The 12,818-nt window shown below is 38.5% G+C and overlaps 2 protein-coding genes across 2 annotated transcripts in view; both read left to right on the top strand.

Annotated features, from left to right (window-relative positions):
- pard6gb (par-6 family cell polarity regulator gamma b) overlaps nt 1-6,183 on the top strand; it is a 39,653-nt gene extending 33,470 nt beyond the window's left edge. Inside the window, exon 3 of the mRNA XM_081376739.1 lies at nt 3,344-6,183. Coding sequence (XP_081232865.1) covers nt 3,344-4,353 — 1,010 coding nt within the window. The 3' untranslated portion in view covers nt 4,354-6,183. The remainder of the gene's footprint in view (nt 1-3,343) is intronic.
- Nucleotides 6,184-6,434: 251 nt separating this feature from the next.
- bloc1s4 (biogenesis of lysosomal organelles complex-1, subunit 4, cappuccino) lies at nt 6,435-12,499 on the top strand. The gene is made up of 5 exons (XM_081377146.1): nt 6,435-6,830; nt 10,072-10,143; nt 10,811-10,912; nt 10,996-11,130; nt 11,226-12,499. The coding sequence occupies exons 1-5, from the start codon at nt 6,525-6,527 to the stop codon at nt 11,319-11,321; spliced, it is 711 nt and encodes a 236-aa protein (XP_081233272.1). The 5' UTR covers nt 6,435-6,524; the 3' UTR covers nt 11,322-12,499.
- Nucleotides 12,500-12,818: the final 319 nt, after the last annotated feature.

Here is a 12,818-nt window from a genome sequence, read left to right as displayed (position 1 = left end):
CAACATAACAAAGCCCTGAGACCTCGCCCACTCCTCTTTCTCACACCCACCCATGGGTGACTGATGGGGACCATACCGCTTTATCGTCAACTGATGAATTATGCTTCAAATATGTTGTAGGTCATCTCGGTTAAGTTGTGGAGCAACTTCTGCATTCCTAGTTGAGGCACTGTGGTGGAATGTGTAGGGTCTATTCCTTTCTGACCAGGCTCACCCACCACATCTCCAGTGACCTCTGCCCTGACTCTGGGGCCGGGCCCCTCCCCATGGAGTCCTGTCAGGTGACTGCAGTGCCAGGGACAGCACTGAAGCGTTACTTCATTCACTTGAGCTGTCTATTTCTGATTGACAGCATATGAGAAATTCTTTCACTGGTTTCTTTGTGCTGAGTTAACTGTTTGCAGGCTTTGTTTACTTTATTTATTTCTGCCTCCATCTCAACAATTCTGTTATTTTTAATGCATGTTTTATGTTGTTTTCTGGTTGTGATTTTTATTGGTAAGGCTGAGTATCCTAGATATTATGTTGTATTAACATTAGAATAGAATTTTAGAACTTTATTATACAAAAATGTATATAATTATCAATTATTTAGGTTTAATCTGTTATGGAATACTTTATTTTAAAATTGTTTTGGTGGAGCAAAGTTATACAATAATAAAATGATAAAACAAGGGAGGACTGTGTCTCTCTCGCTGTGCGTGTGCGTCCGCCATTCACAGATGGTTTCGTTCTTAATTTAAAGGTCAAAATAGCTGTTGAGTAAAGTGTAGAATTATTATAAAAAATAAACTATAAATTAAGTGTTCAATTTATTGTGCCTTCAAGCAGTCAGGACATTTCCATGAAAATTAGGAGTTTTGTAGGCTGAGCTGTTTTAATCTAAATACTTTTTTTCTTGGTCTTTGCAACCTCAAGACAAATTAGGGTTTGGAAATAAATGTTTTCCTAAAAAATAGAGTTTTTTCTAAAGAGAAAAATAGTTTTGCCCTTGAGTTAGAATTGTGGATGTCCATAACCTCAAATTTCAAGAATCTGCCATTTAGTGCCTAAACCTTTAAATAAATAAAAAGTTAATGTGGCTTGCTGTATTTGTTTGTACAAAAGAATGTATGGAATGATTTAAGCACATTGTTAATCACCATTGAATCACCATCCCTCTCTTTTATGAAAACTTCCATTTAATAAAACTTTCTTGGGCAACACCGTTGCCTTCCTTGAACCTGTAGTCTTTGTTTTCTGTCTGGTAGGCACTGTGCCATTCACTTTCCCCTGGAAATGTCTGGAAACTGTCCTTTGATCACTGAGCTGAATTTATTTTCCCATCATGCATCAGTGCAGTGAGGATTACTCTGTCAGGAGTAGTTTAGGCTTGGTGACTTAGTGGCTTGCCCTCACTCTCAGTCCTTTTGGAGGTTCAATAATCCACACTGGGTCCATGCCGATACCAGTCTGGACTGGACACCAGGAGTCAGAATGGAAAATCCAGTGGAGACTAGTTTCTGCCAGGCAAAAAAAAAAAAAAAAAAAATCTAGTGCTCTAGCTCCAACTCCCTGGCTCCAGACTTCAGGTTTAACTTATGTAACTAACGTAAGTTAGTCCCTAAGTTTCTACATGTTCTGCTAGGTGTTCATAGTTTTACTCAGAAGAAGACAGTTGAGGGTGTACATTTGGAGAGAACGGTACCCTTCCTAATGAAGGCCAGAAGCAGAAACACTTCAATGTGTTTCCTATCAAGAGACTTGCAATTGTGGCTGAAATTCCAGGACATAATAAAAGTCTGTCTGGACTCAATCAAAATAATCAGGCCGCCAAAGAGCCAAACTAAGAACAACTGCATCTGGATGCTTTGATGAACATTCGGAAGCTTTGTGTAAGCATTTTTAAAAATTGATTTTAGAGTAATTGAACAGAAGGTGGGCATTTTCTTGCCTGTCTTTCTTGAGAACTCATGCTGGGAAGTCAGATAAACTTGCTCTGGAAACTATGCCTTATATCCAAAGCGAACAGTCCACGTGTGGTTGATGGCTGTCTGATGTAGCACAGAGAGGGTGTTGTTGGACTAAGTTATGTTAGTGTTTAAATAAAAGCCTTATTAAAACACTGTAACTTGGTAAGCGTGTCCTTGGTCTTATGGGACATTTCAATATTGCGCTTCTGTTTTAAGATGTGTTGTCTTTTTCAGTAGGACTTTAAAGAAGACCTTGTGATCACATTTGATCTCTAAATCTATGTGCTTAAATAGTATGCTGTTCTTACCACACTTATCGGCGTATATCAGATAGATAACTTCATCTCTGATAAATACCTTCAACAGAGACCTTTGTGTTCTGTCAGTAGTTAAGGCCACATTTTTGTAATGAAGCGATAAGGTGGCCTCATGTTTTGGTTTAGCATGCCAGAAAAATCATGTTACTCCATAATACATGGAGTATCTGAGGGATATAAACTGTCCAGCAGGTCTGATTAGATTTGCATGCTTGTCCTCATCCACAACTTCATATGAAGCTTTACCTTTTAACAGTACTAACGCTGAAGTTTATCACCCTAATCTCAGCTTCCTTTACCACGCGGTTGTACAAACCTACTCCAGGAGAGCCATTGTCCTGCAAAGTTTAGCTCCAACCCCATTTAAACACACCTGAACCAGCTAATCAGTGTCTCACTAGGCATACTAGAAACTTCCAGGCAGGTGTGTTTAGGCAAGTTGGAGCTAAACTTTGCAGGACAGTGGCCCTCCAGGACTGACTTTGGACACCCCTGCTTTACCGTGTTGATGTACATTTCCATATTTTTGGCCTAAAGGGATAGTTCACCCAAAAATGAAAATTCTATCATCAGTTACTCACCCTCATGTCGTTCCAAACCCGCAAGACTTTCTTTCATCTTCGGAAAACAAATTAAGATATTTTTGATAAAATCTGTGAGATTTCTATCCCTCCATTGACAGCTATGCAACTACTACCTTGATGCTTCAAAAAGTTCATAACTATATTGTAAAACTTATCCATATGGATTGAGTGGTTTAGTCCAAATTTTCTGTAGAGACATTTAGGCTTTTTATTCACATATAAACATTGATCAGCAAACATAGACAGAAGCTCAGATTTCATAAAAAATATCTCCATTTGTGTTCCGAAGATGAACGAAAGTCTTGCGGGTTTGGAACGTCATGAGGGTGAGTAAACGATGGCAAAATTTTCATTTTTGGGTGAACTATCCCTTTATGGAAATGGTCCTTCTTTGTACTTATGAGACATGTTATGTCACTAGATTCAGTTGTAATGAATCATAATTTGCATATTTAATCAACTTAAGCATCATTTTCGTTTACTCTTGCAGAAGAGGTTGACTACAGCAACTTCGGCACCAGCACTCTGACTCGGAAAAAGAAGGCAGTGGTCACTCTTCGGAATGACCTGATCCGCAAACGGCCCCACATCCGCATTGGCATGCCTCAAGATTTCCGTCCTGTATCGTCCATTATTGATGTGGACATCCTTCCTGAATCTCACAGAAGAGTGCGGCTCTACCGGCACGGCTCGGACAAGCCCCTTGGATTCTACATCCGTGATGGCACCAGTGTTCGTGTTACACCCCACGGCTTGGAAAAGGTCCCGGGTATCTTCATTTCCCGCCTGGTACCTGGAGGCCTGGCCGAGAGTACGGGCCTGCTGGCCGTCAATGATGAGGTCCTGGAAGTCAATGGTATTGAGGTGACAGGAAAGACATTGGACCAGGTGACTGACATGATGATCGCAAACAGCCACAACCTTATTGTGACCGTGAAGCCGGTGAACCAGCGCAACAATGTGGTGCGCAGCAGTCGTATCTCGGGCAGCTCGGGTCAGTCATCTGACAGCAGCGGTTCGGTGGGATACCCCGCCATCACCGCTCCCACCGGTGCCACCGCCATCTCTCATGGCTACAGCCCAGAAGATCTGGAGAGTGACGAGGAGTCGGACATCGTAATTGAGAGCAACATCAAGCGGCCATCACGACGCTCCAATGCCTCAGTGGCTTCAACCGCATCCCGGTCCCAGACGCAAACAACCACCATAACCCCACCCAGCCCCCCTACACGACCCCAAACGAGACCTCCATCCACTGTGTCCACGGCCTCTTTCCACTCTCAACCAAGCTTTAATGGCACAGTGCACAATAGTTTGAGTTACAAGTTGCACAAGGACCTTACCCTCCAAAACAACCCCTATCACAGCAGCAACCCCGTTATGCGGGAAAGCAATGGCAGCCTACACAAAATCCTCAGTAGCCTGAGGACAGACCCCCGTCACAGCCTGGCTTTACCCAGAGGAGGGGTTGAGGAGGATGGCACAGTCATCACTTTATAATACAGTCACATATAAAATCCAGACCACCCAGAGACTCGGTTTTTCAGCCTGGGACATCAGACTCAACTTTGAACCTCACCAAACTTTAAGGGTTTTGTAAAATGACTAATTTAACAGAAACAATATCTGGAATTTTACTCTTTTAAATGTTTTTTTTCTTTTTTTCTTCTATGTGTTGTAATGTCTTATGTAAAAAAATGTGTCCAATTTAGTGGTATGTCTCTTTTTCCAAGCAGAGACACTTTTTATTTTGTCTATCAGTGTTTCTCAGTTGTTGTTTAGAGGTTAATTTTAATCATGTTATCTAAATGTGTCTTGGGACCAGAAATTGGGTTTAGACCTGCGTGTGCGTACTGTTGTCTTCTGTTTACGGTTTGTACCTGAAAACAAACATTTGTTCCTGGTATAATGAAAAAGCTGATTATATTATGCAAATGCCAAAATGAATTTACTCTTAATCAGCACACCCCCCCCCCTTTTTTTGTGGCCCTGTCTAATTAAGTTAATAACTGAATAGAATTAATCATCTTTATTATTAACTTTCAGTAATGAATGTCTGCTGTATGTTTAATACCTTTATATGCAGTAATTCACAATTTGGCAGATTCCCTCAGAATGTTTGTTTCCGAATATTTAAATATCACTTGTGTCAGCATTACAAAAAGGCTTTTTGGAAATTGTGGATGTTTTTATTTAGACAAGAAACTCACATCACTTTTTTGAGACATTTACTACTACAGTATGTTGATTTTGGCCCTGTGGGATTTCATTTGACTATGTTTCTGGTTTATTTGACTGCAGTGGAGTGTAATTGGTCATCACATATAGGTATTTCACACTTGTATGTCCTCTTGAAGCCCTCTTGACTTCAGGAGACCAGTGGAATGTAAGTTGCTTCCCTCTGTTTTATTCTGTACACATATTTGCTGTCACCTCACTGTTAATGAACCCTCACCTCTGACCTCCACTCAAATCGCCACAGCTGAACAGACTGCTGTCTCATACTAGTCAATATCCTTAATGGCTTTAATGTTAATGCTGCCACTGAGCATACGGTCCAAGCAAACTTCAGGTATAAAATTAAGTCTTATATCATTTTTTTCATGGGAACACACCAGTTCATTCTTAATTTTGTTTTATAGAGAGAGAGTCTGTGGAATACATTTGTATATAATTTAAAACCACTGTGGATCCCTTCATTTTGCTTTTAGGTTGACTGCATTGTATTTGTCTTCTTAAACAAAGACTTACCTTCATATCCACCATTTTTGTGCCTTACTGCCCCTCCTACAGACATAGTTCACTCAAACAGACTAAGTATTTGGATCTGACCACTGGAAATATTTTCATTTTGGTAAAAGCAAGGGCATGGTATAACATGTGTGAGTCAAAATACATTTGTTCTGTGTCGCCATCTGTTGGTCACTGCCTGAACTGCGTCTATTTAGCTAAGAATCACTTTATATTTTGCATTAATTATTTGCCATTCGTATCATTGTTGTTGTCTTGGATCATCTGTATGTCTGTGTATCATCAACACTGAATAAATTTAACAAATTCAAAACAGGATGAGCTAAAAATGAGATTACTTAAAAAAAATTAAAATAAAAGGGATGACAGATTGTGTCTTCGGTCAGTCGTGTTAGGACAGCTTCAGAGTGCCGGTTACTATAGACCAACATTTCAGTGTCTAAATAGCCAGGCAGTCAAACCACACTTAAAATGGTAGTTACAATACAAAATACATGTAAATAATGTCTATATGGTTTTTACTGATGGCAGTCTTTTTTTGTTTGTTTAATAAAATAAAATTGAGATGGACAAAACATTCTATAGTGTTCTTTACATTCATAGTTTTTGTTAAGATCAACGACCAGGCTTAAGATTGCATTGCACAGCAATTTCCTGGATCCTTAATGAACCATATTTTTTTAAATAGTTTTAAATATAATTAGGAAGTAAACGCTATCTGTCTGATTTATTGACGTGTCAAAAATTTACCATTTTTAAAGTCATCTATCCCTTTGAGTCTGTCTGCTTTGACCCTTATATATATCACATGACCAACATGTGGCCAACCCGTTCTCTGATTGGCTATTAAACTTGCGCATGCGCACATGCTGGTCTGCGTTCACTTCCACATAAACAAGAGCTGTAGTGGATAGCGAAACATGGAGCATCGCTTTGACAGGGCAGCAGCGGTGCTGTCACCCCTGGAGGAGTCCAGCGCAGAGGTGAGCAGAGACAGCGGCATCGTGTCCCAAAGCGCCAGCAGCTTGTCTATGGTGAGTGAGGCCCTGAGCAGCGGTACCGTGTCTCAGAGCCCGAGCTTCGGCGCTGCAGTGGCCCAGAGCCCGATCTCAGCAGCCGGAGAAACCCAGGACCAGAGCCAGCCGGAGCAGACACAAGACGACGAACTACTGAGACACACGGCCATCACATACTCCTCTTATATCAGAGCCAACGCGGAAGAAGAGGTAAGGACACATGCAAAGTCCTTCTTTGGCATGCCTGTTTAACATGATAATGCATAAACTTCAATACACACAATAAAAGCAGGATAGAAAAAATGTCAGTTTATCATCAACATCATCATCTTCGTCTTCATTATTATTAGCCTATATCACATGTAAGCATGTTGTTCTTCTGAATATGTGTACTGCTCTGATTCGGCCATACTGCAGCACGAGTGTGAATATGATCTTGATGCAACATATTTAAACAAGGAATGATTATTGATATCAACTTGTATTTTCAAAACAGTTTTGCCAGTTCCCTGTCTATATTTTTAAGGAATATATTAAAGAAAATCGTTCTAAAAGAAGCCACAGCATAATCAACTTCTGAGTAACACCCAGTAGTGATGTTTCATTCCTGAATGAATCGGAATAAAGGATTCAATTACTCACTCATAAACACACTAGTCCTGCGTCCGATTATGCCTACTTCTTTACTATATAGTAGGTAAAAAAAACCGTATGTTAGTGGAGTAGCATGTCCGAATTCATAATATTCATAAAACAGTTGGTGAAAAATACCTGGATGATCTACTACTTTTTGAGATTCTGAAGTTCGCATCCATTGGACAGTGGACACTTTGTTATCCCGTCCGGCCATGGAGAAGTGAAGTAATGCAACTGACACAGTAGGTCAGATGACAGTGACAACATGGATGTTGTAATATGTCTTAATTGCATGCATAGCAGTTGTGCCCTTTCAGTCGGATTGCAGTGCCCCCGGAAGCAATTTCAACATGCATACTATATTGAAGAAACATGTTTTAAAAGTAGTAGGCTACCTACTAGACGCCGGTTTATGCAGCACAGGTCTTACTACGTACGTAAACAATAGTTTGTACATGATGTGTGTAAGCATGTGTGAATTAGGCTCAATTGGTGATTTTTTTTTTTTTTTTCATGAGAAGTTTTGTGTACAAAAACAAATAATCTACGCAATTATTAGTGAATGAGACCCAGTGTCTCCACCTACTGGTATAGCGATGTAACCTTCAGAAAGTGTCACTGAAAACTCTCCACAGCTAATGCACAAACACTGAATTGGTAGTGTTTCACTGTTTGTAACACTACATAAACTGATAAATTGTTGAATATCTGAATGCCATTTCGAATGAATGGCAAGTTGCTTTAGATGAACCATAGTGTGTGACTCATGTTGGCTTGCAGTATGTGGTTACTCCCATGAGTACAATATCACATTGTTTCCCTGCATAACAACACTTTATAATGCTATTTGTAATAAGGTGATTATGATGGAAGTACAGTTGTGATCGGAGTCCTCTATCTAGAAAAAAAAACCATTGAAACAAATATCACATCTTTTATTTTTTAAAATCATCTTTCTTTGAGAAAGTATGGGAACCTTTAGGATCAGCTCATATAAAGAGGTCATAAGTCAGTTGTTTCATGTGATTACAATCATGTGAGTTTTAGCACCCCCTGCCCAATGAAGAACATGAACCTGGGTTTGGCCATGCCTCTGTCGGAAAAGTTTAACCAGGCTGGATAAGATTATAAAACTATTTCTGCAATTGGATAGAGAACGATGTGAAGAAATTCAAAACAGGGTTGCAAAGAACTTTAGGGGAGCATGTCATCTGCACACCACTCTAGCATTCATGAGTCCACCATCATCAAATACTGAAAAAGAATGTGTCTATGGCAGGATAGTTTGAAGAAAACCATTGCTTTCAAAGAAGAACACTGCTGCTCATTTAAAGGGTTTGTTCACCCAAAAATAAAAAGTCTGTCATTAATTACTCACCCTCATGTCACTCCAAACCCGTAAGACTTTGGTCTTCAGGACACAAATTATTTTAATTTTTTTTTTTTTTTTATGAAATCTGAGAGCTTTCTGTTCCTCCATTGATAGCTACGCAACTACCACTTTGTTTGACGCTTCAAAAAGTTCATAAAGAGATTATAAACTAATACATATGATTTGAGCAGTTTAGTCTAAATTTTCTGAAGAGACACAATTGCTTTATATGATAAACCGATTGAATTTTGGATTTTATTCACATATAAACATTCATCAACGCACACATCCGATCAGGTAAACGGAAGTTCCAACATGTTCGCTTGATGTGAAAAAAACATTGAGGTTCATTCTCGTGTGTTACGAAGCACGTTTGAGCTTCAGCAAGAACCAAAGAGGTTTGTTCTTGCGAGTCAAGCAGGTTCGGTTGACCTTTATGACCTTTTATGTTGGCTGATTAATGTTTATATGTGAATAAAATCCCAAATTCAATCGGTTTAACAAGCAATTGTGTCTTCAGAAAATTTGGACTAAACTGCTCAATTCATATGGATTAGTTTATGATCTCTTTATTAACTTTTTGAAGCGTCAAAGTGATAGTTGCGTTGCTGTCAATGGAGGAATAGAAAGCTCTCCGATTTCAGCAAAAAGATTTTCATTAGTGTTCTGAAGATGAACGAAAGTCTGACACGTTTGGAACGACATAAGGGGGTGACAAATTAATGACAGAAAACAAAAAATTTTGGGTGAACTTTCCCTTAAGGTTTGCCTTGTGGATGACCAGAACATTTTAGGGCCCAAGAAGGGCCCAAGTCCTGAATGTATCATAAGCCGAACAAATTCAGGATTAGTTTTAGTTTGACAGAACCCAACAAATTCATTCAGTCTCAATCAGTAGAATATACATTATCAACTTTCTCTGTCAACTCAGGATTTAATTTAATGTGTGCACATGAAAATGTCTTTCATTAGCTTAATATTACTTTTCAAACTTGAATTGCTCCCATATAATGGATTAAAGGGATAGCTCACGTTAGTCATTTACTCACTTTTGTCATTCCAAACCTCTATGACATTCTTCTGTGGAACACAAAAGATATTTTGAAGAATGTTTCACTGAATGAACAAAAAAACGCTTTTCTAAAAATAAGTCTCTTCAATGCATCTGTATACTCGTCCTGTTGGAACACAGTGTAGTTATCAAGCCTAATTTGTCAAGCATGATATGGGTTAAATAAAGACTGACTTGTTGTCTGTGCTGCTGACTGAATTATGTTCCTAACACCGACTGCTTTTTACATTCTTAACGGTCCTCTGTTATTTATTTACAAGGCAGTGAAGCAACTGTTTATCCCTGTGACATGTACATCACATGCACACTATGTATGTACAGTCTGTCATGTGTTTTGTTTTCTTGATGTTTATCACATATTTGCTGTGCAGGTCCTGTGCTTGGAGAAAAGCCTGGAAGAAATGCTTACAAGAGTTGATGAGTTTGTTGGTATGCTTGATATGGTAAGATCAATGTCTTTTTCCCCCATTTGTGAAGTTGCTATTAAAATAATTTAAACTAAACTGAAATATAACAAATAAATTAAAGCTTACAAGAACAATAAAAAAACGAATAAAAATGAAACAACTTTTAGCTAAATTAACAAAATATAATTTGATTGGACAGAAGATGTGATAAGAAGCTAAAGTCATGATGTCATAAAAATCTGTGATCCATTTTAGCAGAAGTGAGAGACTTTTGTCTTTGTTTTGGAACACCAGCTTATTCATAACCCCAACATACTCATACTAAAAGCTAAAACATTCAAATTGATTTCAGGGGGCTTTTAAGTTCCTGTTTACACCTGGTATTAATGTGTTTTAATCTATCTGATCTCAAGTAAACGAGGGAGACGCATACCCGTTTACACCTGGTATTTTAATACGTCTCTTTTGTCCACTTTCAACCACTTCTGTCCTGATTTCTTCGAGGGGCGGGTAAATGTATGGGCTTTTTCAGATCTTTTGATCTAATGGACAAAATAAGCTCACACAATTTACATCTTCCCTCAAATTTTCCACAGACTCTGCTGTGGCCCGATGCAACCCCTGCACTGTTGCCAAAGGTGTTTAACTGACCAGTCTGCAAATACTTTAACTGAAAAACATGCTATAACTTGTTGTTTTATAGATTCGAAATGACACCTCACAGGTGGTCAATGAGAACCTACCACAGATACAAAGAAAATCGGAAGAGATGAGAGAGATTTACCGAAAAATCGACAAATTGGAGGTACTAACTTTAAAAAATGCCTGAACCATGGTGATGGATTGACGTTTTCTTTTGTTGCTTCAAGTGTAGCTTCTAATTCTCAGGGCTTTGTCAAAATGGTTGGAGCCAATGTCAATGCAATGGAAGAACAAGTAACTCAAGTTGAAGGTGAAGTTGGAACCCTACCAGGCGCCTTCAAAAAGATCTTTCGCACAATGGCCGTGCCAGGTTTTTTAAATGTGAGCTCTTTACATGTGTATGTACATGCTTGCCATAGTAGTTGGCATAGAACTGGCACCAAATGTTTACTGCCTCTTCTTTTTTTCGTCTTCAGAAACCTGCAAGCCCAAGAAGGCAATCACAAAGACACCAAGAGCTTCCCAGTGTATTTAGAACAGACGATTACTTTAAACCTCAGTCTGAGCAGTAACGGAGAGATTATCGTATTGACTTTATGAAGTACCGACCAAGACCAGGGTTCTCCAACATCAGCAGTGCTGCCTGCTTCGAGGTGCAAACACCTGCTGGGATTGCTAACACAAACATTTCACAGTCACTCTATCTGCAATTTATTAAAATGAATCCTGATCAAAGCCAAGTGTTATTTTAGTAGGCAGTCTAATGGCAGCTAGTTTTCTAAACAACAGAAGCTTTGGTTTTAAATAACTTATTTTTTTTCTGAAGTGCCTCTCCAGGAAGTCTGACACTGTTTCTTATAATTGGGAAAGCATGCTTGGAAAATGTCAGAACATTAGTTCAAACGTTTATATGATTTTTATTCGAACTTGTACATAGTTTTACAGCTTTATAATTATTTTGCCCTTTGTCTTTTCTTCCAGTGCTTGAGATCTTTTTGCACTATTTTCACTATTGCTATTTATCACTGATATATCTTATTAAGGTCTAAAGTTCGATGTCTGGCACATGTTGACGATTAATATTTAATTAATTCATATAACCAGTGTTAATTGACTCTGGGTTATGTAGCATTCAGTGCCGCACTCAGCCAAACAATCGCCACAACAAATATTGTTTTTCATGGACCATTTACTTTTATACTAATATGTCCATGGACAGTTGTTATGCTAATTGTTACATGATGATAAATGTGACTAATGATTGTCTGTTTGTAATAAATTTTCAAATGTAGCCTATAGCATAAAGTGACTACATTTCATTACTGATCAGTTGTTGTTTTTGGTCAGTTGAACAGCTTTGTTGAGTATTCCACAGAAATTATGAGAGTTTGCTCTCATCTGTTAATGTGTTGTTAAATTGTAGTGGGATTTACAAAAAATGTGCTTGCATGCACATTTATTTGTTAGAAGGATATTGATATTGAACCAATGTTGAGCCAAACCTACAACCATAAAATTGGATGACAAAGCTGTATTTTATAGGAAAAGAATACAAGGCTGATAAAGAATGCAAGCATTTTGAATACAATGAAAACAATGGGGAAAAGTTGTATTTCTTTCTGTGATTTACATTACATTACATTATATTACATGTAGATCTGAAGACACAAGAAATCACTTACATAATAGTTCAGCATTTGGACATATTATATCGGTTAAAATAAATTGTTTTTCTAAACTCCACGTGATTACTCCAAACTCATACTGATTACATTTTTCCTGTGTGAGTAAATAGTCCGTTTCACCAACGAATCGTTCTTTTGAACAGATTAATGTAATGATTCAGTCAAAACCTGCTGTTCACAAAGCGTTAGTCAATTACTATTTAACTTTATTCTTGTACAAACAGACACGTACCAGACAACAACATAGTGTCGGCCCAGATGAGGGCCGGATCTGGTACATGTGGATTCCACGTGTACCAGATGTGGCCCGGATCTGGGTGACACTATGTTGCTGTCTGGTATGTGATAAAGAATAAAGTTAAGCATTAGCCTATACTATCAATG

The sequence above is a fragment of the Scardinius erythrophthalmus genome (genome assembly GCF_964197995.2).
Source record: "Scardinius erythrophthalmus genome assembly, chromosome: 10".
Taxonomy (NCBI): domain Eukaryota; kingdom Metazoa; phylum Chordata; class Actinopteri; order Cypriniformes; family Leuciscidae; genus Scardinius; species Scardinius erythrophthalmus.
The sequence above is the reverse complement of the archived record's forward strand: the minus strand, read 5'-3'. Positions and strand labels throughout refer to the sequence as shown.

Coding starts and splice junctions, on each gene's coding strand:
- bloc1s4 (XM_081377146.1), top strand. CDS start 6,525: ATGGAGCATCGCTTTGACAGGGCAGCAGCGGTGCTGTCACCCCTGGAG. Junction 10,913..10,995: donor GAAAAATCGACAAATTGGAG/GTACTAACTTTA, acceptor TCTAATTCTCAG/GGCTTTGTCAAAATGGTTGG. Junction 11,131..11,225: donor CCGTGCCAGGTTTTTTAAAT/GTGAGCTCTTTA, acceptor TTTCGTCTTCAG/AAACCTGCAAGCCCAAGAAG.